General features: G+C 46.2%; 1 protein-coding gene across 3 annotated transcripts; it reads left to right on the forward strand.

Annotated features, from left to right (window-relative positions):
• Positions 1-1,361: 1,361 nt before the first annotated feature.
• LOC125636785 (aquaporin-7-like) lies at positions 1,362-23,720 on the forward strand. Of its 3 annotated transcripts, none has more exons than XM_048850464.2 (8): positions 1,362-1,472; positions 1,827-1,943; positions 4,805-4,931; positions 9,934-10,060; positions 15,744-15,881; positions 17,786-17,904; positions 21,510-21,727; positions 23,402-23,720. In XM_048850464.2, exons 3-8 carry the CDS (start codon positions 4,842-4,844, stop codon positions 23,559-23,561), a joined length of 852 nt encoding a protein of 283 aa, XP_048706421.1. In that variant the 5' UTR covers positions 1,362-1,472; positions 1,827-1,943; positions 4,805-4,841; the 3' UTR covers positions 23,562-23,720. The 3 variants fall into 3 exon arrangements, with proteins under 3 accessions (XP_048706421.1, XP_048706419.1, XP_074984443.1); XM_048850462.2 differs by having other exon boundaries at positions 1,379-1,472; positions 1,824-1,943; XM_075128342.1 differs by having other exon boundaries at positions 1,452-1,467.
• The last annotated feature ends 730 nt before the right edge of the window (positions 23,721-24,450 follow it).

Genomic DNA, 24,450 nt, shown 5'->3' on the forward strand with positions numbered 1-24,450 from the left:
GCTGCCTCTGCTACTTGGCCAAAGGCATTAGCTTAAGAACAGGGCCTCAGACTGTCACAGTGAGAGAAGGCCCTTACACAAATTCTTTCTTTTATACCCCTATAACTAGCTAAATGATAAACATATACCTAAATTCTTAAAACATAGGCCTTTACAGACAGGCCTGAATATCTATATCCTAAAAACAAGCGCAAGCCCAAATTGAGCACATCTCCTGCTAACATACAAAGCTTTCTGGGCATCAGCAGCAGTAGTCCTTAGTGCGTGAGTTCAGTGAGATGGTCGGCTGCGCCAAATTCCATTCTAGCCATGGGGGGATTTCATATTGTGTTCCTGGGTCAAGTGTAACTGGTGCAGGGGCTTTCCTGACAGGCTTTTGGATGGCCAGCCAGAAACAGCTCTGTTTTCCCCTGTGTGTGTGTGCACTTAACTTTAGGCACCAAGGTTTGAATATTCTGGCCTTAACGTCTCTTTGCCTCCATGTTTTTGTCTGTAAAATGGAGGAAATGGTGTTTACTCTCTTTTTGAAAGGCACCTTGAAATCCGTGAATGAAAAGTGAGAGAAAACAGCAAAGTATTAATATTGTGATATAAAACCAAACATTCTGGAAATTGAGGGGTAGAAATAGGGCTTGACCTGCAGAATAACCACTACTCACATAGGACTGATTGTGCAACATGTAGGATGGACGCTAAGGTAGGATTTTTTAGATATCACGTCACAATTTCCTTGCTTCAGGACCAGCCTACAAAATGCTAGGACCGGTGTGAAATTCTGCTCTTGGTTACATCTGTAGTGACTCCTCTGAAGTCAGTGAAAATACTTGAGATTTACCATGGGGTAAAAAAGAGCAGAATTTGTCTGAAAAGTTAAGATCCTTTGGGAGCTACAAGGGAATTTAGGCTGACTTACATCTCAGTTAATGAGAGAAGTGGTGACAGATCTCTGATGGCCATCAATGACCAGGATCTCAGTTTTACATCTTATCTGAAAGACAGCACCTGCAGAAACTCGTGACTTCTATCACTATGCTGGAGCACCATTTCCTGGGATACACCTCTGTGCTTTCCATCAGCAGTGTAAGTATGTGTTTATACTGCATAGATCTCAAACTATATATGGAGCTGGGAGGGTTGTGTTTGGCCAGGCGATTGGTACGATTCCTGCTTCAGGCAATGGCTCAGCTCTCTGGTGGCGAAGTGAATCTCTCAAGGTGTTGGCAGGGACTCCTTGGTGACCGTGTGATTATCCTACTTCCCAATTAAATGGTCATTAAGACCTCAGGCAGCCTGGGAATTTATTACATATTTGGCTAAACAGCATAATGAGATTAATAAACTCTCTCCAAAGATAAGGATTTGCCCCCAGATCATAAAAAACGCCCTTTGCTGAGAGAGAAGAAGAAGGAGCAGAGAGAGGAGAAGTTATTTCCCTAGTGTTGTCCTGTGTGGTGAGGATCCTGTGTGGTGAGGTATTTAATTGACCTGTATAGTTTCTTTAAATTTAATATTTATTGAAACAAATTGGTCTAGGAAGCTTTCAGACTAGCAGAAAGAGAACTTGGGGGATCGTCTCAAGGCGGGAGGCCGCCCATGAACACTGATCTCCCTGTAGCAGGGCGTATTCTGGCAAACTGTTTTAAGGTAATAGGTCACTCATGTTAGAAAAGGGATTTTATCCAATATAGAAGTGTGAAGCCTCAGGTTGCGTCTGTATGTTTATTTTCTGAGTAGCTTGGATATGTTTTCTTTCCCTGCACCATTTCATCTTTGAATCTGTGGTTTTTCTATTAAATAAACTTTTTGTTTATTTTCATCCCAAGCAGGTCTCTGGTCTGCAAAATGTGCAGAACATGTGTGCCATGCCAAAGTGAGCTGATCACTGGCGGGCTGGTTTCACACCTTCGGGGCTAACAAACCAGAGGGGAACAGTCTGAGTGTCTGTAAGTAAGAACTTGGGGAAGACAGATTTGGGGAGACCTGGAATTGGAAGGGCTCATGGTGTCACTTTGCAAAGTGTAACTAAGCTGGTGAAAGCTAGGATGAGACCTTCTGCTTGTGGGCAGGGTATTGGTGTCAGGGAATTGTACCAGAGCTGCGCAGCTCCCAAAATTACAGGGCCGGTGGTGACAGAACTTTTTATTGATCTGGGTGGACCCCGAAAGACACACTTGTGTCGTGCAGTAATGCCGCATGTGGAATGTTGGGCGCATCATCTGCATTGACATCATGTGACAGAGTAGAGAGGTAACGGCCTATTTATGCAGTGCTTATGTGACTGCACTTGGAATTCCCTGAGAGTTCTGGGTACCATGGTACCCGCAGGACGTTGACACTTCGCAGAAAGCACAGCGAGGAGCAAGACAAGAAGTCAAGGAGCTGGAGAACTGGACTTAGGAGAAAAGAGTCTAAAAGGTGGTAAATGTGTTGAATTTAAACAAGGACTAAGAGTTGTATTTGATAATGGTCTTAAGGTATGTGTAGTGTAAGCATGTCAAATCGTTATTTAAGGTATCACTGGAAGCAATTGGGATGACATTAAGGGAAAATTTAGGTTGAATATCAGGGAAAATTCTCCACAGTGAGATTTATTAAGCTAAGGAATCATCTCCTGACCGATGGTGGAAGCCTCATCACTTGGATCTTTTAATTAATAGTAAATGGTAAGGGGTTTTGTAGGGGACAGTCCTGCACTGGCAAGAGATGGGGACCGGATAATGGGTGATTTCCATCTCTTGCTGCTGGGATTCTATGAGGCTTGTGTGTGTCCTTGAATAACCATGTGTTTGTATTATACCTTGTAAATCCCATGCTTATTTAAACAAAGGGTGCTCAACTTTTTCTTTCTGAAGCCCTCCCAACATACTATAAAAACCTCTAGGGCCCAGTGGGAATGGGGGTGGGGAGGGGTGGAGTTTCAAGACTCCTGGCTTCAGCCACCAGATTTGTGTGTGTTGGGGGGGCCTCATGGATTTAGCCCTGCGGGACACCAGGGTTTGGGGCCCACTCTTCAGCCCTGGGGCCCTGCAGCCCCTAAACTATTGATTTAAACCAGAAAGTCACTCACAGTCAATTATCTATTAGCTAGTAGGTGTTATCCCAAGAGAATAATCTCCCTCACTCTCATGTGAGCAGAGGTAAGACAATGTTTTTACATGAGTTAGTTTTTACAGGACCTCCCTGGCCTGTGGACAGGTGAAAGTGTACAGAGAGATCTGACTGCACAAGTGTGGATGGGACATATAGGGCCCTATATAATCTGCATTAACAAGAATGCAGAGGGACTCAGGGAATCAGAACATTAAGGAGGATTCCTGCTCTCTGTGGAGCCGCCAGCAGGACGGGCTGCACAGCTGAGCTACCTGCAGCCACACTTAAGAGAGTCAGCTGCTCCTGCTGGGAGCCTCCTGATCTGCTGCGCTGTGCGGAGCTGGAGGGGGAGGAGGCCTAGTGTTGGGGTGTCCTCCTCCCCCCTGAGGTGTCCCCAGTCTCTGAGGAGCTGGAGTGAGGGACAGGGGGGCACCTCTTTCTGTGCAGCAGCCTCTGGCTCAGGAGTGGTTAGTACTGGCTGCTGTGTGAACTTAAGGAGACAGTGTGCCGACACACTCCGCCGACACACTCCACCAACACACACACTGTCTCTCTCTCTTGCGTGCGCGCACACTCCCTCCACACACACACACACACACACACACACACACACACACATGCTCCCCCCTCCCCCTTTTATGGACTTCTAGTATTACTGTTCAGCAATGTCAGGTTGGACATAATACTGTGTGCCTCTTTAAAAAGTCATTTCAAATGGGCTACTTTTACCTTATACTGTATATCTGAAGGAATGTTGTTTAAATTATAGGATTTTTTTGTAAAGTCAGTTTTTCCCATTGCAATCCAATTCTGAACATTTTTATGCATTTATAGGAAGGCTACTAACTGTTGTCAATGTATCAAACAATGTTGATTAAAAAACGCATAAAGCCGGAATTAATTTTTTAAAAAATGGAAACAAGTGAAATCAGAAAATACTAAATCCAAAAATCCACAATAATAAGGGCCCAACATGTAGAGGAGATGAAGTCAAAAGGGGGTTTATGGTAGTTTCTTATTGACTCAAAGGGAAGAGCCCCCAACTTCTGAGTTACTAAAATATTCTCCTGTAGCACCATCCTCCGAACTGAAATATTAGACAGTAGCAAATCTCTGGCCACCTCGTTTTTCACAAATGTCACTTTGCTACGCACCAGAGTCACTTAGAACTTCAAAGTGTCAGCAGGGGCAGATCTCTGATCCTCCTGCACTAAAAGCACTGAAGCCAACGAAAAATCTCCCTGAGGTGGTTTGACTACAGAGCCTATGAGACACTGCTGAGCAGTTCTAATTCTGTCCATTAGAGGGCACTAGCACCTACGCGTGAGCCAGATCATTGTAATACAAACCAGGGATAACCTAAGGTGTTTGTTGGCTTGTGCCTTGTGTAAAAGATTACGAAGAATTAGTGAGGTTCTAGGAACATAACCAAGGTGTTCCATCTCCATGGGGACAAACTCTACATTGAGACGTGCAGAGTTTGTTTTGACTCATAGCAGAAATGCAAATCTGTGTAACGTCATAATTGCCCTATTTCACAGTGCAAAGATGAAAGGTTTAAAAAAAAAAAAAAGAGAGGACTTTCAGGCTAGTGGTTCCTTCATTGGTTTGTTTCTCTTTAACCAAATGATCTGAGCTGTGAGGGAATGAAGGGAAGGTGGTAAGTTTCAAAGGGTAACTTAGTTCTGTGCAATGAGACCTGGTCTCGCAACAGGGACTCCATCTGCTGCAAGCCGAAGTCAGAGAGCAAAATGCTGGAGAAAATTAAGAAAGGGCTCACAATCAAAAACAGAACAGTTAGGGAGGCGCTGGCTGAGGCCTTGGGGACATTCCTCCTGATGGTAAGGAAGAGTGAAAGTGTGTGTGTGTTTGTGCGCACATGGCTGATGTGTACATTTCTCTAGTGAGCTGCAGGTTCAGCAATGTGCTGTTCTCATTCTGTATCCCCTTCAGAGCCTGTAGCGCTGGCAGGTTATTAATGGTTAACTTTAAGATGTGGTTATCATGTCTGGCAGTTTTGTATGAGCCTTGAGAGTCTATCAAAATGCTCCAAGGGGAAAGAGACAAGACAGAAGGTGGCAGAGGCAGAGATCAGGAGATTGAGGAATGGAGCAGCCTGGGAATGAAATGATCATTCTAATTCTCTTCTGTGAAAGAACAAACAACATATTGTAAATGACAGCAAACAGCAGCTAATCATTAGCAAAAAGCTGGGTATGTCAAGGTGGCACCTGTGCTGATTCTCTCTCTGCACACATAATGGAGGTCAGTATTATTATCCCCACTAGACAGATGGAGAAACTGGCAGAGAAGTGAAGTGTCTTGTCCAAGAGGACAGTGAGCCAATGGCAGGATCTGACCACTGGGTTGGGGAGCAGACCTCTTGCCTTCTAATCCCAACTCTGATTATTACTACTTCTTAAAATCTTCTCTGTAAAATGGGCACAATAATATTTACCCACCTCCCAGGCATGTTGGGGGTTAGTTAATATTTGTAAAAACCCACTGAAGATAGAACACATTATCTGATGATTGTAATTATTGTAATTAAAGCAAATTAGGAATTAGCCTCTGGTTGCTTCATCCTAGCAAATGTTGATCTCCAGATCATGCAAAATCTCCACCCTTGTTGTTGATCATGCCTGGTTTTGGTGTTACTTCACACACACACAGTAACATATAAAAGAGATATGAATAAATTGTTTTGTTAGGATAATGCGAATTTAACATAAGGATAATGCAAAATACACCAAAACACATAACACGTCTAGATTTCTAAAAAAAATATAAATTAGAAGAAATGTATTTAATTTAAATTGACTTTTGAAAAGTAAGCCATCATGGGGTAACAGGGAAGTCCTCTCATGGATCATTAACTGGTTAAAAGATGGGAAACAAAGGGTAGGAATAAATTATCAGTTTTCAGAATGGAAAGAGATAAATAGTGGTATCCCTGAGGGGTCAGTACTGGGACAATTACTATTCAACATATTCATAAATTATCTGGAAAAATGGGTAAACAGTGAGGTGGCAAAATTTGCAAATGATACAAAACTATTCAAGCTAGTTAAGTCCAAAGCAGACTGCGAAGAGTTACAAAGGGATCTCACAAAACTGGGTGACTGGGCAACAAAATGGCAGATGAAATTCAATGTTGATAAATGCAAAGTAATGCAAGTTGGAAAACATAATCTCAACTATACATACAAAATGATGGGGTCTAAATTAGCTGTTACCACTCAAGACAGAGATGTTGGAGTCATTGTGGATGGTTCTCTGAAAATATCCAGTCAATGTGCAGCGGCCGTCAACAAAGCAAACAGAATGTTGGGAATCATTAAGAAAAGGAGAGATAATAAGACAGAAAATATCATATTGCCTCTATATAAATCCATAGTACGTGCACACCTTGAATACTGTGTGCAGATCTGGTCACCCCATCCCAAAAAAGATATATTGAAATTGGAAAAGGTACAGAGATGGGCAACTAAAATGATTACAGGTATGAAACAGGAGGAGAGATTAAAATGACTGGGAATTTTCATCTTAGAAAAGAGATGACTAAGGGGGGATATGATAGAGGTCTATAAAATCTTGACTGGTGTGAAGAAAGTGAATAAGGAAGTGTTATTTAATCCTTCACATATCACAAGAACTAGCAGTCACCCAATGAAATTAATAGGCAGCAGGTTTTAAAAAAACAAAAGGAATTACTTCTTCATACAACATAAAGTCAACCTGAGGCGCTCTTTGCCAGGGGATGCTGTGAAGACCAAAACAATAACAGGATTAAAAAAAGAACTAGATAAATTCCTGGAGAATAGGTCCATCAGTGGCTATTAGCCAGGATGGGGAGGGATGCAACACCACGCTCTGAGCGTCCCTAGCCTGTTTGCCAGAAGCTGGGAATGGGCGACCGGGGATGGATCACTTGATGATTACCTGTTCTGTTCATTCTCTCTGGGGCACCTGGCATTGGCCACTGTTGGAAGACAGGATACTGGGCTAGATGGACCACTGGTCTGTGACCATTCTTATATAAAAATTAATTATAATAATAAAAATGTTTAGTACAGAAACTCCCCAACATAATGACCTCTCAAGATAGCAACGATGTGAGATAACAACCTTGGCAAATAATGCACTTTATAAAATATTGGCCTACTAGGAAACATATGTATGTACGTTTCCATTCCCAGTCACAAATCTAGCATTCTGGAGCAAAGTCACTAAAATATAGTCCAACAAACAAATGTTTATTTAACGTGCCCCTCACTTTTCCCTCCACCGCACGCCACTCACCAGTGTTGTCCTCGGTCAGTGGAAACTCAAGAGTTCAGAGGTGCTTTCACGTGAGTTCACCTCCCAGGTGGGGGGCAAGAAGGCACCTTGCTCATTCCTTCAGCTGCTCACTGTTTGCTCTGGCCACTGCTGTTCGTTGTGCCACTGTTCACTCCATCGCTCTGTTGCCAATGGCCCTGCACCGTCACCTGCTGCCACCTGCCACTGTGACCTCTGCGAGTTGGTCTCTTGAGGTTCCACCGGCTCTCAGTGATTTCAGCTGAGCTCTCAGTCGGGAACCTCGCTGCTAGTGAAGTCTGGGCTGTCTTCCGCAGAAACACTGTCCCACAGCAGGACTAAGCACTTAGATCTGATTATCAGTGATTTCAGCTGTAGTGGTCACTTAACAGAACATAGAATCATAGAATATCAGGGTTGGAAGGGACCTCAGAAGGTCATCTAGTCCAACCCCCTGCTCAAAAGCAGGACCAATCCCCAATTAAATCATCCCAGCCAGGGCTTTGTCAAGCCTGACCTTAAAAACCTCTAAGGAAGGAGATTCTACCACCTCCCTAGGTAACGCATTCCAGTGTTTCACCACCCTCCTAGTGAAAAAGGTTTTCCTAATATCCAACCTAAACCTCCCCCACTGCAACTTGAGACCATTACTCCTTGTCCTGTCCTCTTCTACCACTGAGAATAGTCTAGAACCATCCTCTCTGGAACCACCTCTCAGGTAGTTGAAAGCAGCTATCAAATCCCCCCTCATTCTTCTCTTCTGCAGACTAAACAATCCCAGTTCCCTCAGCCTCTCCTCATAAGTCATGTGTTCCAGACCCCTAATCATTTTTGTTGCCCTTCGCTGGACTCTCTCCAATTTATCCACATCCTTTTTGTAGTGTGGGGCCCAAAACTGGACACAGTACTCCAGATGAGGCCTCACCAATGTCGAATAGAGGGGAACGATCACGTCCCTCGATCTGCTCGCTATGCCCCTACTTATACATCCCAAAATGCCATTGGCCTTCTTGGCAACAAGGGCACACTGCTGACTCATATCCAGCTTCTCGTCCACTGTCACCCCTAGGTCCTTTTCCGCAGAACTGCTGCCTAGCCATTCGGTCTCCAGTCTGTAGCTGTGCATTGGGTTCTTCCGTCCTAAGTGCAGGACCCTGCACTTATCCTTATTGAACCTCATCAGATTTCTTTTGGCCCAATCCTCCAATTTGTTTAGGTCCCTCTGTATCCTATCCCTGCCCTCCAGCGTATCTACCACTCCTCCTAGTTTAGTATCATCCGCAAATTTGCTGAGAGTGCAGTCCACACCATCCTCCAGATCATTTATGAAGATATTGAACAAAACCGGCCCCAGGACTGACCCTGGGGCATTCCACTTGACACCGGCTGCCAACTAGACATGGAGCCATTGATCACTACCCGTTGAGCCCGACAATCTAGCCAGCTTTCTACCCACCTTATAGTGCAAAAAGAAAAGGAGTACTTGTGGCACCTTAGAGACTAACCAATTTATTTGAGCATGAGCTTTCGTGAGCTACAGCTCACTTCATCAGATGCATACGGTATGCATCTGATGAAGTGAGCTGTAGCTCACGAAAGCTCATGCTCAAATAAATTGGTTAGTCTCTAAGGTGCCACAAGTACTCCTTTTCTTTTTGCGAATACAGACTAACACGGCTGTTACTCTGACACCTTATAGTGCATTCATCCAGCCCATACTTCTTTAACTTGCTGACAAGAATGCTGTGGGAGACCGTGTCAAAAGCTACAAAAAAACAAAGCTACAAAAAAACAAAAGACTATCTATGGAGCCTAATCAGCTCTGTCTTAAAACAGTGGAGAGGGGCAGGTCAAATGGTACCTGGGACTCAGGTAGACCATCAAGCATAACACCTGTCCCCACCCTCTCTTTTGATGCCCTCAATCAGCACAGGCTAAGTACAGTTCTACTGCCCTTTACTCAGACAATAAGAATAACAACATTGCATTACCCTCCTGCTCCTCCCTTCCCTTCCCTCCCCTGCCCGCGCATTCAAGTGATTTGTAACCCAACCCAAGCCAAAATCTATCACTTGGGCAAAAACAGCTCTGTTTGCTGGATACCTAGGCAGATTAGGTGTGAATGTAAATACAATCTGGTCCTAAAGCCTTTCCCTACAGCCCCCAGCTCATCACTAGCTGTCAGGGAGAGCTCATTTAGACTTTGCTTACAAATCATCATTTGAACTTATTAGGTTGGCCAACATCACCAAAATGAATGCACTGACATGGTCATAAAAAACAACAGCTGTATAAGGAAGCTAGTCTATATTCATACTCTTTCAAATCTGTTATACTTTTTCAGATATACGTATTTTATCATACACGTTATATGCTTTTAAAGTATGTATTAATGTTTCAATTTCAATTCAAATTTCCAAATAGTCACTAAATTGGCATGTAACTAGTTCACAAAACTGGGGGCGGGGGGAGGGTGTTGAGGAAATTCGGGGGGGGGGGGCGTGTAGGGAAATCACTGCGCATGACTCTTTTCCTCTGCATCAGTTCTTTGGTTTAGGTGGGGTTGCTCAGGTGACATTAGGAAAAGGAGAATTTGGGAAGTATCTGAGCATCAACTTGGCATTCGGAATTGGCGTCACTATGGGGATTCATGCAGCCGGCGGCATCTCTGGTGAGTAAGACTGTAGGACAGCAATGAAATGTACTAGTACGAGGATTATGGGGCCGTGCATCCTGTAGTGGCCAACTATCCAGCCCAGTGAGTAGTGGCAGATTCCCCTAGGGACACTGGATATAGCCTAGTGAGTGGCATGCATGAAGCTCACTGGAGTCTGTATAAGTGAGCCAGAGGTACAGCTGAATGGTTAGGTTGCCTCCTTTACTCTTCTGGGCCTGATCCTTCGAAGCACTGAGCACCCTCAGCTCTGAGGCACTCAATGGGAGATGCTCAGTACCTCCTGGGAAAAGGAACTGGTGCTTTGCAGGCAGGCCAAAGCACAGTGAGTGAATGGCTGAGGGGAGAGCCTTGTAACATACCTGGGTGCTGAGAGCCTGGAAAGTGCAAATGTTGAGTGGAGGAAGCTCCATTCCTCTAGGAGCAGCGTGCAGCAAGGAGCCTCAGCGCTGGAATCTCCACCAGTGCACAGCTCCCTGCTTCTGCACAGCTGGCCCTGTGGTTCTCCTGCCTCTGCCCAGAGCTCTGGGATTCCTTGATCTAGAGATGATCCCACATGTTCATTCCATGATGGTGCTGGAGGGTGTCTGGCAAACCCCACTCTCAACAGCAGCGTTTGGGGAAAACTCAGCCAACCACAGAGTTTTCCTCCCACAGTGAGAGGCCATTTCACCCCACGATGATTGGAAACCAGAGAACATTTCCATGTTGCCCAGTTTAAAATGCTTCTGGAAGTGCAGAAGTGACACCGTCCCTGGAGAAACAAAGGGATGGCAACAAGGAGACAGATTAAGGAACAGCTGAGACAAAGTTAACCGTAGAGTGTCTAGTGAGCCTTACGTGGCACTGATATTACCCACTGCAAAGTCAGTGCTCTTCCTCTTCTCCTCTGGTCACCTATTATATACAAAGTGTTGCCAGTGAAAGTACAACAGCTTATGGCTTATGAGTCTGATACACACACACACACACGGGTGCATATTGGGGATGGTGGTTCAGGGGAATAGTATCATATCTTTCTTATGTTTGGTCAATCCCTCCTTTCCTCTCTAATCTCTGCATTCATCTGCCTTGACGAAAGAGACTGGGACCCATGCTGGCAGGAAATTAAAGCAAATCCTTGGTCTTAATATTACCATTGAGGGTTTTTGTTTGTTTGTTTTTTAGATTTGAGGGGAAAGAGAGATTTCCAGGGCTGGGGGCAGGGGGGGTGTGCTGGAAATGAAAAGAAAATCTCTCCTGCATTTGAAATCTGCTCTTGGTCTTACTGTTAATGTGGAGTTTAGCAGATCTCCTCTAGTGAAAATGGGCTGGGTGAAGGGGACTTCTTTGAGTGCTTGCTCATGTCGATTCCATTGTAGGTGTGCATGCACCCTTGTGTGCGGCCGTCGGAGACTTTTGCCTTAGCGGTACCCATAGGGCCAGCTTTGGTGCCCTCTGGAGTGCCGCGCTAATGGCACAGTATATCAGGCGCTGCCAGCCCTGCATCCTCTCAGTTCCTTCTTACCGCCCTTGGTGGTCAGTCGGAGCGCCTCTCTCCCTTGCTTCGCAAGTGGTCAGTGGTTTATCATCTACAGGACCGGCTCTAGGCACCAGCAAAGCAAGCACATGCTTGGAGCGGCACAATTCCAGGGGTGGCATTCCAGCCACCCTTTGCTCTCGGAGCTTGGGGTGGCAAAAAACCTAGAGCCGGCCCTGCTTATCTAGTTTAGCCTTCTGCTTTATCTGTAAATAGTTTTAATCGTTGTTAGTTAGTGGTTAAGTACCTGTTAAGTGTTTAATTAGATAGTGTCCCAGCAGGAACTTTGTCCCTGGCAGGGCATGCCCCACTCTCTGGGTTTTGAGCCCTGCTCATCGTGTAACAGGCCTATGTCTTCTGCAGTTTCCACAGTATGCATCCGATGAAGTGAGCTGTAGCTCACGAAAGCTTATGCTCAAATAAATTGGTTAGTCTCTAAGGTGCCACAAGTCCTCCTTTTCTTCAGGCCTACGCCTGTTAGTGATCCGCACGAGAGTTGTCTACAGTGCCTTGGGGAAACCCATATAAAGGAGCCAGAGCTTTTGCCAGAACTTTTGGCCGTGGACACAAAGAAAGCGCGACATATACCTCAGGGCACTCCTGATGCAGGCTGCCCTGCACCCAGCTTTGGAGCCAGAGCGGCCCGATACGGCACCCAGTGCTTCAACTTCGCTGGTAGCGCACCTCCGGCACCAGGGTCCTCCCGGCACCGATCCCCGTCGCCAGTGCTGAAGAAAAAGACTAAGGCGGCGGCACTGGCCAAGCCCGACCAAGGGGCTTTGGGCAAAGGACCCTGCTCGGGCCGCACACCCCCTCTGGACCCGCTAAAGAGCTTGGCTGTGGGGAGGTTCCTCCCCTGTAAGGACCTGCCACTGACTCTGTGGAGCGGTACAGCCGACCCCGCGTGTGGCAAAGGAACCGGCTATGGTTCCCCGTAAGGGCAAGCCCCCCACCAAGGCCTCGCAGAAGTGAGGCGAGCGCCAACAGTCTCCGGGGCTAAGACAGAGCCCGCTTTGTAACTGTTGTTCTTCGAGATGTGTTGCTCATGTCCATTCCATGACGCGCCCTCCTGCCCCTCTGTTGGAATTGTTGGCAAGAAGGAACCGAGAAGGCGTGTGCCCTATGGGTACCGCTAAGTCTCCGACAGCCGTTCACATAGGCACGTGCACACCTACAATGGAGTGGACGTGAACAACACATCTTGAAAAACAACAATTACAAAAAGGTGAGTGATTGTTTTTTTTCTATTCCACGATTAAATGTGAGTTGGGCCTGAGCTGCAAAGGTGTGGGACTTCAGAGATGAGGTATCAGTTCAGCCCATTATGGGTCAGTGGCTGGCTGGAATGTTCACCTCTAAAATCCACTTGGCTCTTTGGAGCTGAGGTTTTGGTTTGGCTCCATCTCCATAATAAACAGACAGGAGATTTCTAAGAGCAGTCTGTAGATACAGAGATGAAGAGAGTGGATCCCAAATAACAGATGTCTGGAGATGGTGGGAATGGTGGAGGAGGAAGAAATAGTTACTGCTTTCTGAATCTGTTTGGATCATGAGAGAAAACCTTCCATCTTCCCATCCCCAGGAAGGCTTAGATCAGAGCAAAGATCAAGGTGACCCTTGTCTTTTCAGTTCAGTCCTAGGGCCCTAAGTCAGCTCTTCCTTTAGTCTGAGTTTCGCATATTGCTTTTCCTCCTCAGAGGGTGTGCATGTTCGTTTCACTGAATGCAAGGGTTTGATAAAGGAAATGTGCATCATGGATCCTTTCATACAGAAAAGAGGGGCTGGTCAGAAAGGCTGGAGAACGGGATCATGATGATAATAATTTGTGTTACACAGTACATAGAGGCTCCAACCGAGATCAGTGTTCCATTGTGTCCAATGCTGTGCAAACACAGACCAGACATAGCCCCTGCCCTGTGGGGTTTACAATCTAAATAGATGAGACAGAGAAGGAACTATCTGAACTAGAGCAGATCTTTTAGAAAAACATCCAGTCCTGTTTGTAAAATGGTCAGGGATGGAGAATCCACTACGACCCTGGTACATTGTTCCAGTGGGTAATTATCCTCACCGCTAACAATTTACTACAGGGAATGCAGAGGCAGAGAGAAGAACTGAGCCCAGAAGTGTCAAGTTCCAGTCCAGTACCTGAACTGAAAGACTGTCCTTCCTGTCAAGAGCAGAAAGACTGCTCTTGCCTCATTAGAAAAAGAAAAGGAGGACTCGTGGCACCTTAGAGACTAACCAATTTATTTGAGCATAAGCTTTCGTGGGCTACAGCTCACTTCATTGGATGCAATCAGTGGGAAATACAGTGGGGAGATTTATATACACAGAGAACATGAAACAATGGGTGTTACCATACACACTGTAAGGAGAGTGATCAGGTAAGGTGAGCTATTACGAGCAGGAGAGCGGAGGGGGGAAACCTTTTGTCGTGATAATCAAGGTGGGCCATTTCCAGCAGTTGACAAGAACGTCTGAGGAACAGTGCGGGGTGGGTGAGGGGAATAAACATGGGGAAATAGTTTTACTTTGTGTAAGGACCCATCCACTCCCAGTCTCTATTCAAGCCTAAGTTAATTGTATCCAGTTTGCAAATTAATTCCAATTCAGCAGTCTCTCATTGGAGTCTGTTTCTGAAGTTTTTCTGTTGAAGAATTGCAACTTTTAGGTCTGTAATCGAGTGACCAGAGAGATTGAAGTGTTCTCCAACTGGTTTTTGAATATTATAATTCTTGATGTCTGATTTGTGTCCATTTATTCTTTTACGTAGAGACTGTCCAGTTTGGCCAATGTACATGGCAGAGGGGCATTGCTGGCACATGATGGCATATATCACATTGGTAGATGTGCAGGTGAACGAGCCTCTGATAGTGTGGCTGATGTGATTAGGCCCTATGATGGTGTCCCTTGAATAGATATGTGGACACAGTTGGCAACGGGCTTTGTTGCAAGGATAGGTTCCTGGGTTAGTGGTTCTGTTGTGTGGTGTGTGGTTGCTGGTGAATATTTGTTTCAGGTTGGGGGCTGTAAGAGGCTAAAGTAAATCCATTTTGAGACTGTGAGCTCCTTGGGACAGGGACTGTGTCTGTCTTGCTCAGTTCCTTTGGGTATAACTGTAATCTAAATAATGATTAATAACAGTGAGAACGTGCTTCCTAGAGCAGGCCATATCCCAGAGCTAAGCTGAAGACCTTTCTGGCAGGTTATTGCTCAGATGTATCATGTTCTTGCCTTTTTGGCTTTGCACCTCAGGCCTTCCACTGTGGCTCTCACTGGGAAATCCCAGGGCTTGTCATCCCCTCCCTGTACCTCAACCTTTTACTTTGAAATGAGACATAAGGCCTGATTTTAGAGTTGCGGAAAACCTGCAGCTCCCAGTGACTTTAGGGGAGGTTAGTCTGCGCTGCCCTGCTTAGGGTCAGGCCCTTGGTGCTTGTCATCACTTAACTTGTGGCTGCAGGTGGAAGTGGAACAGCACGTGGACTGCAGAGCAGAAATGCTCAGCCAGTGTGTTACTTCTCAGAACTCAGCATGCGGCTGTGATGGGGCCTGAGACACCATTGCCCTGCACCTGGTGTTGTCATTTACATCTGTGGAGAGTGATAGCAAGTGGGTGTAAGTGCTACCACTGTGATTTGTTTTATAATGTGCAGGGCATGAATCAGGGCCCACTGAGCCCATAGGTCTGTTCCCTGCTGCACTCACTGTGCCGGAAACGAATGGCAACTTAGCAAAGCATGGGAGAACTTCTCAAGCTCCCTGATGCGTGGGATGGAGCAATGAACTAACTCACGGGCAGCACAGGAGCTGGGACGCTGGTGCTTTCTTCCTCACCATAGCCAGAATCCGGAATGGTAGCATTTTGACTTGCTCCCCGCAGGTGTAAATGACAACACAAGCTGCAAGGCACTGGAGAATCAGACCTGCTAGAGGCACCCCTGCTATTTCCTGGAGGGGCTGGTGGATATAAGCCTTTGAATTCTTGGCACTTGGTGTCTTGGAGCAGAGGTCCAGGGTTCTAGTCTCAGTGTTGACCATTAACTATGGGGCTATGGAGTTGTTGTGCTGCCATAGACACGTTATTTATAAAGCTGATGTAATATATATATGTGTGTGTGTGTGTATTTATACATGTATATGTATGTTTTTAAACAGGAGCCCATATGAACGCCTCAATAAGTGTCACACACTGCGTCTTAGGAAATCTTCCCTGGAGAAAGCTGCCAGCTTACATAATCGGCCAGTTCCTGGGGTCCTTCTTGGCAGCATCCCTAGTGTTCTGCATGTACTATGGTACGGTTGCTTTTCCAACGTTATGGTAATTGCTGGGAATGGATTGGTTCACTTGCTGTTCCTGATCCACAAAGGAGATGAGTCTTCTGCAGCTCCCAGTGAGGGATGTGAACCTGTGGCTCATACTGTAGTCCCTGCAAAGCTGAGTCTGAATTTGATCCCTGGTGATAACCACACAGTTATGTTTGTCCTTGAGTATATTCCTGTCTATATTAGATTTATATAAGGAGAGCGCTCTTATCTGCCTTGAGATCTCTGATCATAACCACATAGACAACTTAATTCTGTCCACTCCCACCCACCTCCAGCAAGCCCCTGACAAGAGAGATGGGCTTTGCACTGTAACCAAAAGGCCAATAGAGTTCAGCTTATTCAGACCACCTTAAGGAGCAAATTCTACTGTTCTCAGCTGAGAATGCCTGGCAGCAGCTTCCAGACAACTAAGTCTTGGGACCATTAATTTGAGTCCTCCACTACCTCATCTATTGTTGTGTCTTGGGGGAAAGGGCCATCTCTTGGCTAGCCATATAGGATATGTCTACATTGCAATGTAAGCCCAGGGTTGGTAGAACTGAAGTTAGCAGGCCCTGGGTTTGTTAACCTAGGGCTTGAGGCTGAATTTGTAACCCCAAGTTAGGAAGTGTTGAACCCCAGGACCTAATCCTGGGTTCCAGCATTTACACTGGATAATGCAAGCCTGAGTCCAACCACCCATATCCCAGACTTCCTCGTGCCCTCCCCAACTGTGGCTGCTCTAGCCTCTTGTTCATGGTGCAGCATGGGAAAACTTGACTGTCCACCAAACTTGACTGTGCAGAAGACAAAGACAGTCAGCATGGGGGATACTTTTGGTGGACTCCCAGATGGGGCTTTATCTATAGTGCAAAGCAATAGGGCATGAACTCTGGGTCCCAACTTGACTCATGCTCGAACCCTGTGGGGTCGTGGGACTCTGGGTTAGCATAATTTGTGTGTAGACAGAAGGAAGGTTAGGCTTGAGCCTGAGTTCAAACCCTGGGCTTACACTGCAGTGCAGCCATACCCATATAGCCTTCTAGATCGTAGTCAATAGCTTGAAGTGCGCCCAGGAAGGCAATGCATTTGCTGGAAAGCAGGTGTCATGTAGTCCCATTGCCTAAAGCTGCCTAGTGGTCAGGCAGCTGCATTATGAGCCAGCCGATGCTTTCAAAGGTTTGCAAGTGCCACCCCAAGAGTAGTACGTTGCAGACAGGCCTACTAGGAGTCCCAGGGGCTGAGGTTACTGTGATGAGGTCTGGATCCTAAAGGGAGGGGTGCAGACTTAGCAAAGGAGGCAGGCGGACATGGCCTGCTTTTAAAAACTACTGAGTAGCTATAGGTGCCGTTGACCTCCACTGGGGTGTGGTGGGGTGGGGCTCAGCCCCATTGAAAATCTGGACAAGAGGGGACTTGCATTTATTTTACTGCGAGCAATTCCCAGGAAGGGGAGCTGCTATGAGCCAGCTCCGGCATGTCTGAAAATTCTGTAGGGGAGCAGAGCAACAGCCTCTGTTCTTCGCAAAGGCCCAAGTGCTTTCCTCACCACCACCTGCAGAGCCCACATCCAAGCCTCTACATGTCAGAGAGGCACACAGTGGGGGCTGGGAGCCTGTGATCAGGAAGAAGTTCTCCTGGGCAAAGTCTCAGGGAAACAAAATATCCATGAACTCGCTTCCCTGGAATAGGAGTGGCTGCTTGGCCACGTCTCTTTCCCCTCCTCCCCTCTGTCTTGTGCCTGTCCTGACTGCAATCAGTGTGTTTGTATTTAGTCAGGGTGTGATCATCCTGCTCTCCCTCCTCAGTTTACCCTCATCACCACAGTCTGAGGGCCCCGTGTGGGCCAGCGTCAGCAGCAGGGTTAACCCCATGTCTCCCCTTTCTCCTAGATGCGCTGTGTGAATACTCCGACGGACACTACATTGTGACGGGACCTAATGGCACAGCTGGGATCTTTGCCACCTACCCTGCTCCGTATATGACTCTGCTGGGGGGATTTGTAAATGAGGTCAGTGCCCAGGATTTCTCTGCCATGTCACAGATGTGTTTGGAGCACAGCTGAGGTCACAGCTGCCTGGCTTGGTGACTAGGTGCTGTTGCAGGTTTAATGCAGAGGACTGTTATTGCTAAGCAGCAGTAGAATGCTCAGCACTGTAAAAGACACGTCAGCTGCCCTGCTGAGTGTACAGTGTACATACAGTGTATGTTTGGCTGCGGCACAAGGGACTGAATTTAAAGGTGACTAGCTGTAGTATTGTGGCTTAACTGGCAGGTGGGTGCACGTAAACAGAGCGCCGAGGAGGGTGGTGGGAGCTTACTATTGGGGAGCGAACGATCAGTACTGAAGCAGAGCTCCGTTTGGAGCGCATTTGTCTGTTCCAACAGGTGACTGCTCTGTAAGGCACTTGATCGCTACTGGGACTATTTCAAGCTCTTTACAGTTTTTTGTTTCTTTTCTTTCAAAAATTATTTCCATGGTCCACAGAATCACTGCTGAAATGTACCGGGGGTTAGGAGAGCATCAGCACCCACTCATACCCTGCGGCAGTGAGGGAAGGGCAGAGGCATATGGGGCTTCTCTGCTACCTGTGCATCATGGAGGGGTCTCTGAGCTAGTTCTGAATAAGCTGGTGGCGAGAGTTGTTGGGAAAAGGCTGATCTTGTGACTTCAGCCCCATGGAGGAAAAGCATAGGGAGAATTAGGTGTCTGGCGTGAGGCTCCCAGAGTGGACCCGGAAGGGGTGAAGTCTGGAGGATCAGCTCTCCATGTGCTGCACATTTATGACTAACTTTCCCCCTTTCCCACTCTTCATTTAGCATGTGGCTCCTAAAGCAGTGGCCTCCGGCTGTGGGAATATTGGTGATTTGTTTTAGCTCATGCTAGCAGTCAGGTGATGCTTGGTTGTATGTTATGGAATGGTGATTGTGTCTAGGATTACCTGAAGGTTTAGGCCCTGCTTGAGTCCATGTGAGTTACGGGAGCACTTCTCAGGATCAGATCCTAAAGACCTTTAAGCCTCTGTTCATGGAATGACATGCAGAACATCATTCCTTCCCTTCAATGTTGTCTCTGCTGTGATGAAATTACCGTCATGCTGTCTCCACTGAGCTGTGCAGTAATTTGGCAGCGCTGTAGCCGTCCTGCTCTGCAGGGGCGTTACTCACCTTGCTGGCATGTGGAATTCATGTAAACGATGTTCTTCTATTGTTTGTGATTCATCTTCTGTTAGCAGTTCTTCTGCTGTGGATTCCACTCCAGGCTTCTTGTTGAAGACTCTCTATTTGTTTATTTATTTCCAAACATAAGCCAAAAATTCATGTCTTGTATATCTGGGTGAAGGAGCCTCTTTGGGGTTCATCAGGGCCATAACTTGGGTTGCTGTTTCCCTGCTCTGTGACCCCACTTCTTTGTGTGGGCGCAGCATCTCCACCATGCTATGGTCAGAACTACTTGCCAACATTCTCATTCAAGGCAGAGCCCCCTGCCCTGCCAGGAACTGGTCAGAGAGGCTCTGTGAGTTTGGCTGCAATGCTGGTGACTGTGAGGGTGAGTGCATCTCCCCAAGATGTGTTTTGCTTGCATTAGTCCAAGAGGTGAGAATCACAAGCCTTCCTCAGATTCCAAATACTCTGGCCATGGAGCACAGTTCAGCTCTCAAGCAATCACCATGACTGCAGTCTACCTTAAAAAACCTTCCCTGGTTCTCTGTGTAGGGATCCAGGGAAGCCTGACCTGTGCGGGACAGCAGCAGGAAAGCCACTTCACAGTGCAGTTTCTTCCCTCTTCTACTCCCAAGGGCACTGCAGGGTACGAGCTCCTGTCTGATTGAGGGATGGGAGAGGGTGGAGTGGCATTGTCACGCCATCCACCTTGCAGAGCGTGTGGATTAGTTACTGATAATCTGGCCTGTGGTGCTGTGGAACCCTCCTGTATGTAGGGTTCTGGGCCCAGAGTTCATGTCTGCACAGTTCCAGCAGGAGCTGCCCTGATGGTGGGAGCAGAGAGAACCTGGGAGCCAACAGGGAATCACAGGAGCCAGAAGCTCCACTGATCTTTGTAAGATATGTCATTTTGGGGCCAAATCTGCTCCTTCTTCCACATGGGGGATAACCTGATTTAGGAGGGACAGAGGAGTGTAGGGCCCTCTAATGCATTCTCCAGACAACGCAGGACCAATTCCCTCCAGCTCCCTAATTATCGCTAATGTGTCACCTGGTCTAATATTAAATGTCTCTAAGCTATTCCTTGGTTTCATCCCATACCTTCTAGTTACAATTGCCTCCCTTCTCCCCACCATGCCTGTGGAGCAGGAGGATCTGGGTTCTGTCCTGCTGAAGTTCTGAGTGGCCATGGTATGTAGCATAGTGACAGCTGTAAAATCTCTGGGTGTCCCCGGATTTGTTCTGTCTTCTAGGCAATGCAGAGTATGTCACTGCTGCAGAAGAAGATGAATGACAGTGAGAGCTCCCAGTAACGACAAGTCTTCAGCTCCCATTGATGTGTGTGTGGAATGGCTGCAAAAGGCAGAACCTTGGGCAAATTCTCACCAAGTTGGGAGGGTCAAATGCAGTAATCTCCAACTGAATCCTAGCCCAGGATGGCTGGGATGCTGTAGGGCTAGAAATAGGAACTTTGTTCCATCAGAAAGGGGAAATTCACAGCTTCCCAACTGGGTGCAGATCCCCGGAGTCTTGCCCTGAGAAGAGGCTGAGATAACGGATGTGAAAGTCATGACACTTTTACATCTAGAAAAGCTATTTGGGCTCATTGTTACAGGTTTTTATGGCTCCCTCTCAGTCTGGTAAAAGTGGACTCAGAATAACTAAGGCACTTTGGTTTAGAGATGGAGGGACATGAAAAATAGTTTATACAGACACACGTATAATTATGTTAGTGGCTATTGTGCTGTGGACACACTCATTTGGAATGGGGCCAAGATCCTCTGTTTATTTCACAGCAGCTGGCTGTGACCAGATACTAACAACTTCTGGTTACTCCCAGCCTTGGCCAGATTCAAAATGGTGACCTGTAGATGAAATGCTTCACAACCCATCTAGTCCATGGATAATGTATCTTTTCAAATTGTCAGTCAGCCAGGATGAGAGTGGTCTAGCCTAGAAACTGGAGTGGGCATCATGCCTAGTAGTCAGAGTGGGCATGAGTATTCCAGAGCCAAAGCCAAGGGTCAAATGAGATGGTAGGAACTGGATACCAGAGCCAGGATTAAGCCTGAGTCAGTAGTCAGAACCAAGGGTCAAACTGGAGGGCAGGAACTGGAGTCAATATGGGATCAGGCAAGGATGGGTTCAAGGCAGGAGCAGCGGGAACCAGGTAATGCAGGAGCACGCTCCAGTATGCATGTTGAGAAGCCAGTGAACTGCTGTGGTTGCTGGCTTAAGAGCCAGCCTGCTGGCCCCTGCCGCTAATCAGGTGGCATGACTAATCAAGCAGCTGCTGCAGGTCAGTTGTCCTGACGAGGTTGCCTGGAGATTAGCTCTGCTGCAGGTCCTGATTCCTCACTCTGGGCTCTGCTCCTTTCACATGTTCCAGTGATTCCTTTTGGCCTTGAGATGCACTTCTCTACTGACCTGTGCTTTCTCCCGATCCCACAGTTCCTTGCCACAGTGGTGCTCATGTTGTGCATTCTTGCCATCTATGACAAGAAGAATAATGGAGCCCTACAGGGCACTCAGCCTGTGATCACTGGGCTCCTGGTGTTAGTGATCGGCATGACAATGGGAATAAACACTGGATATGCAATAAACCCCTCCAGGGACCTGCCTCCAAGGATCTTTACTGCAATAGCAGGCTGGGGAATTGAAGTCTTTAGGTAGGTTACCTTCTTTCCTTTTACACTGTACAGATCATAAATGTGTGACCTGAAAAATGTGTTAATACAAGATAAACTCTATTAACCCTTATTTAAAAAGCACTTTAAGGGAGAAACTAATCTCTGACCAGTTAGAATCCCAGTACGCAGGTTGGTTCCCTACTCCAGTGAGAATGCTGCTGTCATAACCATACAGCTAAGGGTAGTGTAGAATTCCTCCTTACCTGTAAGGGGTTAAGAAGCTCAAATAACCTGGTTGGCACCTGACCAAAAGGACAATGGGGAAAGAATATACTTTCAAATCTTGAAGTGGGGGGGAAGGCTTTGTTTTGTGTGTTCGCTTGGGAAGCAGAGAAGCATCAGGTCAGAAAACTCCTTCTCCTATAAGCCATCCTAAAAGTCTCTCATATTAAAAAAATTGTAAGTAAAAGCCACGCAAGGCATCTTAGATTATCTTTTGTTCTGCTTGTGAATTTTTCCTGTTTTTTGTAACTTCGAAACTAAGCCTAGAGGAAGTTCTGATGTGTTTTTTGAATCTTTTGTTACCCTGTAAAGTTATTTTCCATCCTGATTTTACAGAGGTGATTTTTACCTTTTTTTTACATAAAATCCTTCTTTTAAGAACCTGACTGATTTCTCTATTGTCCTAAGACCCAGGGGTTTGGGTCTGTGATCACTTTGTAACCAATTGGTTAGGATATTATTCTCAAGCCTGCCCAGGAAAGGGGGTGTAAGGGCTTTGGGGGATATTTTGGGGGAACAGGAACTCCAAGTGGTCCTTTCTCTGATTCTTTGTTAAATCACTTTGTGGTGGCAGCGTACCCTCCAAGGGCAAAGAATTTGTGCCTTGGGGAAATTTTAACCTAAGCTGGTAGAAATAAGCTTAGGAGGTCTTTCATGCAGGTTCCCACATCTGTACCCTAGAGTTCAGAGAGGGGAGGGAACCGTGACAGCTGCTCTTTCATATGCCACAACATTCACCCAGCATTCTGACCGGCTGGCACAGAATCTAGGTCCAATTCTGACCGCTTTGTCTAACAGATTTTAAAATAGTAGCTAAGGGCGAGCCATCAAATAATCAAAACACATTTCAACAGCACCGGGATCTACTTGGAGTGGATGTGGATACAAGCAAATGCCATTCACAGTGAGATTAGTGACATTCACACGTTGTTTCAGTGTATGCCAGCATGCAGATTGCAATTCCCATTACAGCAAAGATGGTTGTGCGGTGAAGCAAAGGACTCAGATCTGGGTTCTACTCCTTATGCTGAAATAGGCTTCCTGTGTGACCTTGGGAAAGGCATAGACCTTCTCTCGTTCTTATCCATCTGTAAAATGTTGATATTACCTGCATACCTTAAAGGCTGTTCTGAGCCTTAATTCATCTAGGGTCTGATCCGTAATCTACTGAAATCCAGGAGAACCTTTCCATTGATTTTTGGAACGAGCCCTTGAAATCTTTGAGATCCCGAGACAGAAAACTCTATAAATGTGCAAAATAATATCATAGCTCTCTTCCCTCCAGTATGAATGCATTCTGTGGGGGAAAATAACTTTGCTAGATTAGAATTCAACTCTGTAGCAAAGACAAACTTAGCTTACCTAGGGGAGAATATGGCAGCAAAGCAAAGGGTCTGATTCACTGGAAACCTGTCCTGTCTTTTCTTTTAGGGCTGGAGATTACTGGTGGTGGGTCCCACTTGTAGCCCCAACACTGGGAAGTCTTACTGGTGCCTTAGCCTACAAGCTCCTAATTGACTTTCACAATCAGACTCCACTGGAAGGCGGAGATGGGAAAGGAAAGGAGGATTTGCAGACTAACCAGGTGTGATGTCCAAGTGTTGCTAGGACAAAGCTGGAAAGGAAAGTTCAATCAGCCACACACGACTTCATCACTGGATTAAGTGTTCAACCCTGCCTTCAGTGAACTTCTGTTTTCATACCACTAATTAAATAACACTCAGTAACTCAGTGGATAATGTCCAAGGGACATCAGTTGTACCTGTAGTTATTTACTCACACAATCTGTAGGTCTTAAAATGGAGGAAAGGAGGACTTGTGGCACCTTAGAGACTAACCAATTTATTTGAGCATGAGCTGTAGCTCACGAAAGCTTATGCTCAAATAAATTGGTTAGTCTCTAAGGTGCCACGAGTCCTCCTTTTCTTTTTGCGAATACAGACTAACACGGCTGTTACTCAGAGACTTAAATGGAGGGTGGCTTTTAAAAGTCTGTGCAACTCAATCAGACTAGTTGAGATTTCTGGTGGACAGAACAGTATTGAGTGGGGCTGAAAGTGGCTCTGTTCTAAACTTCAATGGAAGTTTAAGTGTCTTAACTTTTTTTCTTTATGGAAATAATACAACAAACCCATCACTCAGGTGGAAAAAACAAAGCCGAGTGATTCCACACATGTAATTCTGCAGCATTCTAAATGCAAAATTCACTAGCTCGGAGTGGAATGCATCCGATGAGGTGAGCTGTAGCTCACGAAAGCTTATACTCAAATAAATTTGTTAGTCTCTAAGGTGCCACAAGTACCCCTTTTCTTTTTGTGAATACAGACTAACATGGCTGCTACTCTGAAACCTGTAGGTATGAGTGTGCAGATCACGGAGTGTCCTGTTGTGTATCTCTGTTAATGCTACTACACTGAACTAATAGCTGCTCATGAAAGGTTGTCACCCACCCTCAAAGCCAAGACATTTGGGGCAAACAA

The sequence above is a fragment of the Caretta caretta genome, chromosome 5 (assembly GCF_965140235.1).
Source record: "Caretta caretta isolate rCarCar2 chromosome 5, rCarCar1.hap1, whole genome shotgun sequence".
Taxonomy (NCBI): Eukaryota; Metazoa; Chordata; order Testudines; family Cheloniidae; genus Caretta; species Caretta caretta.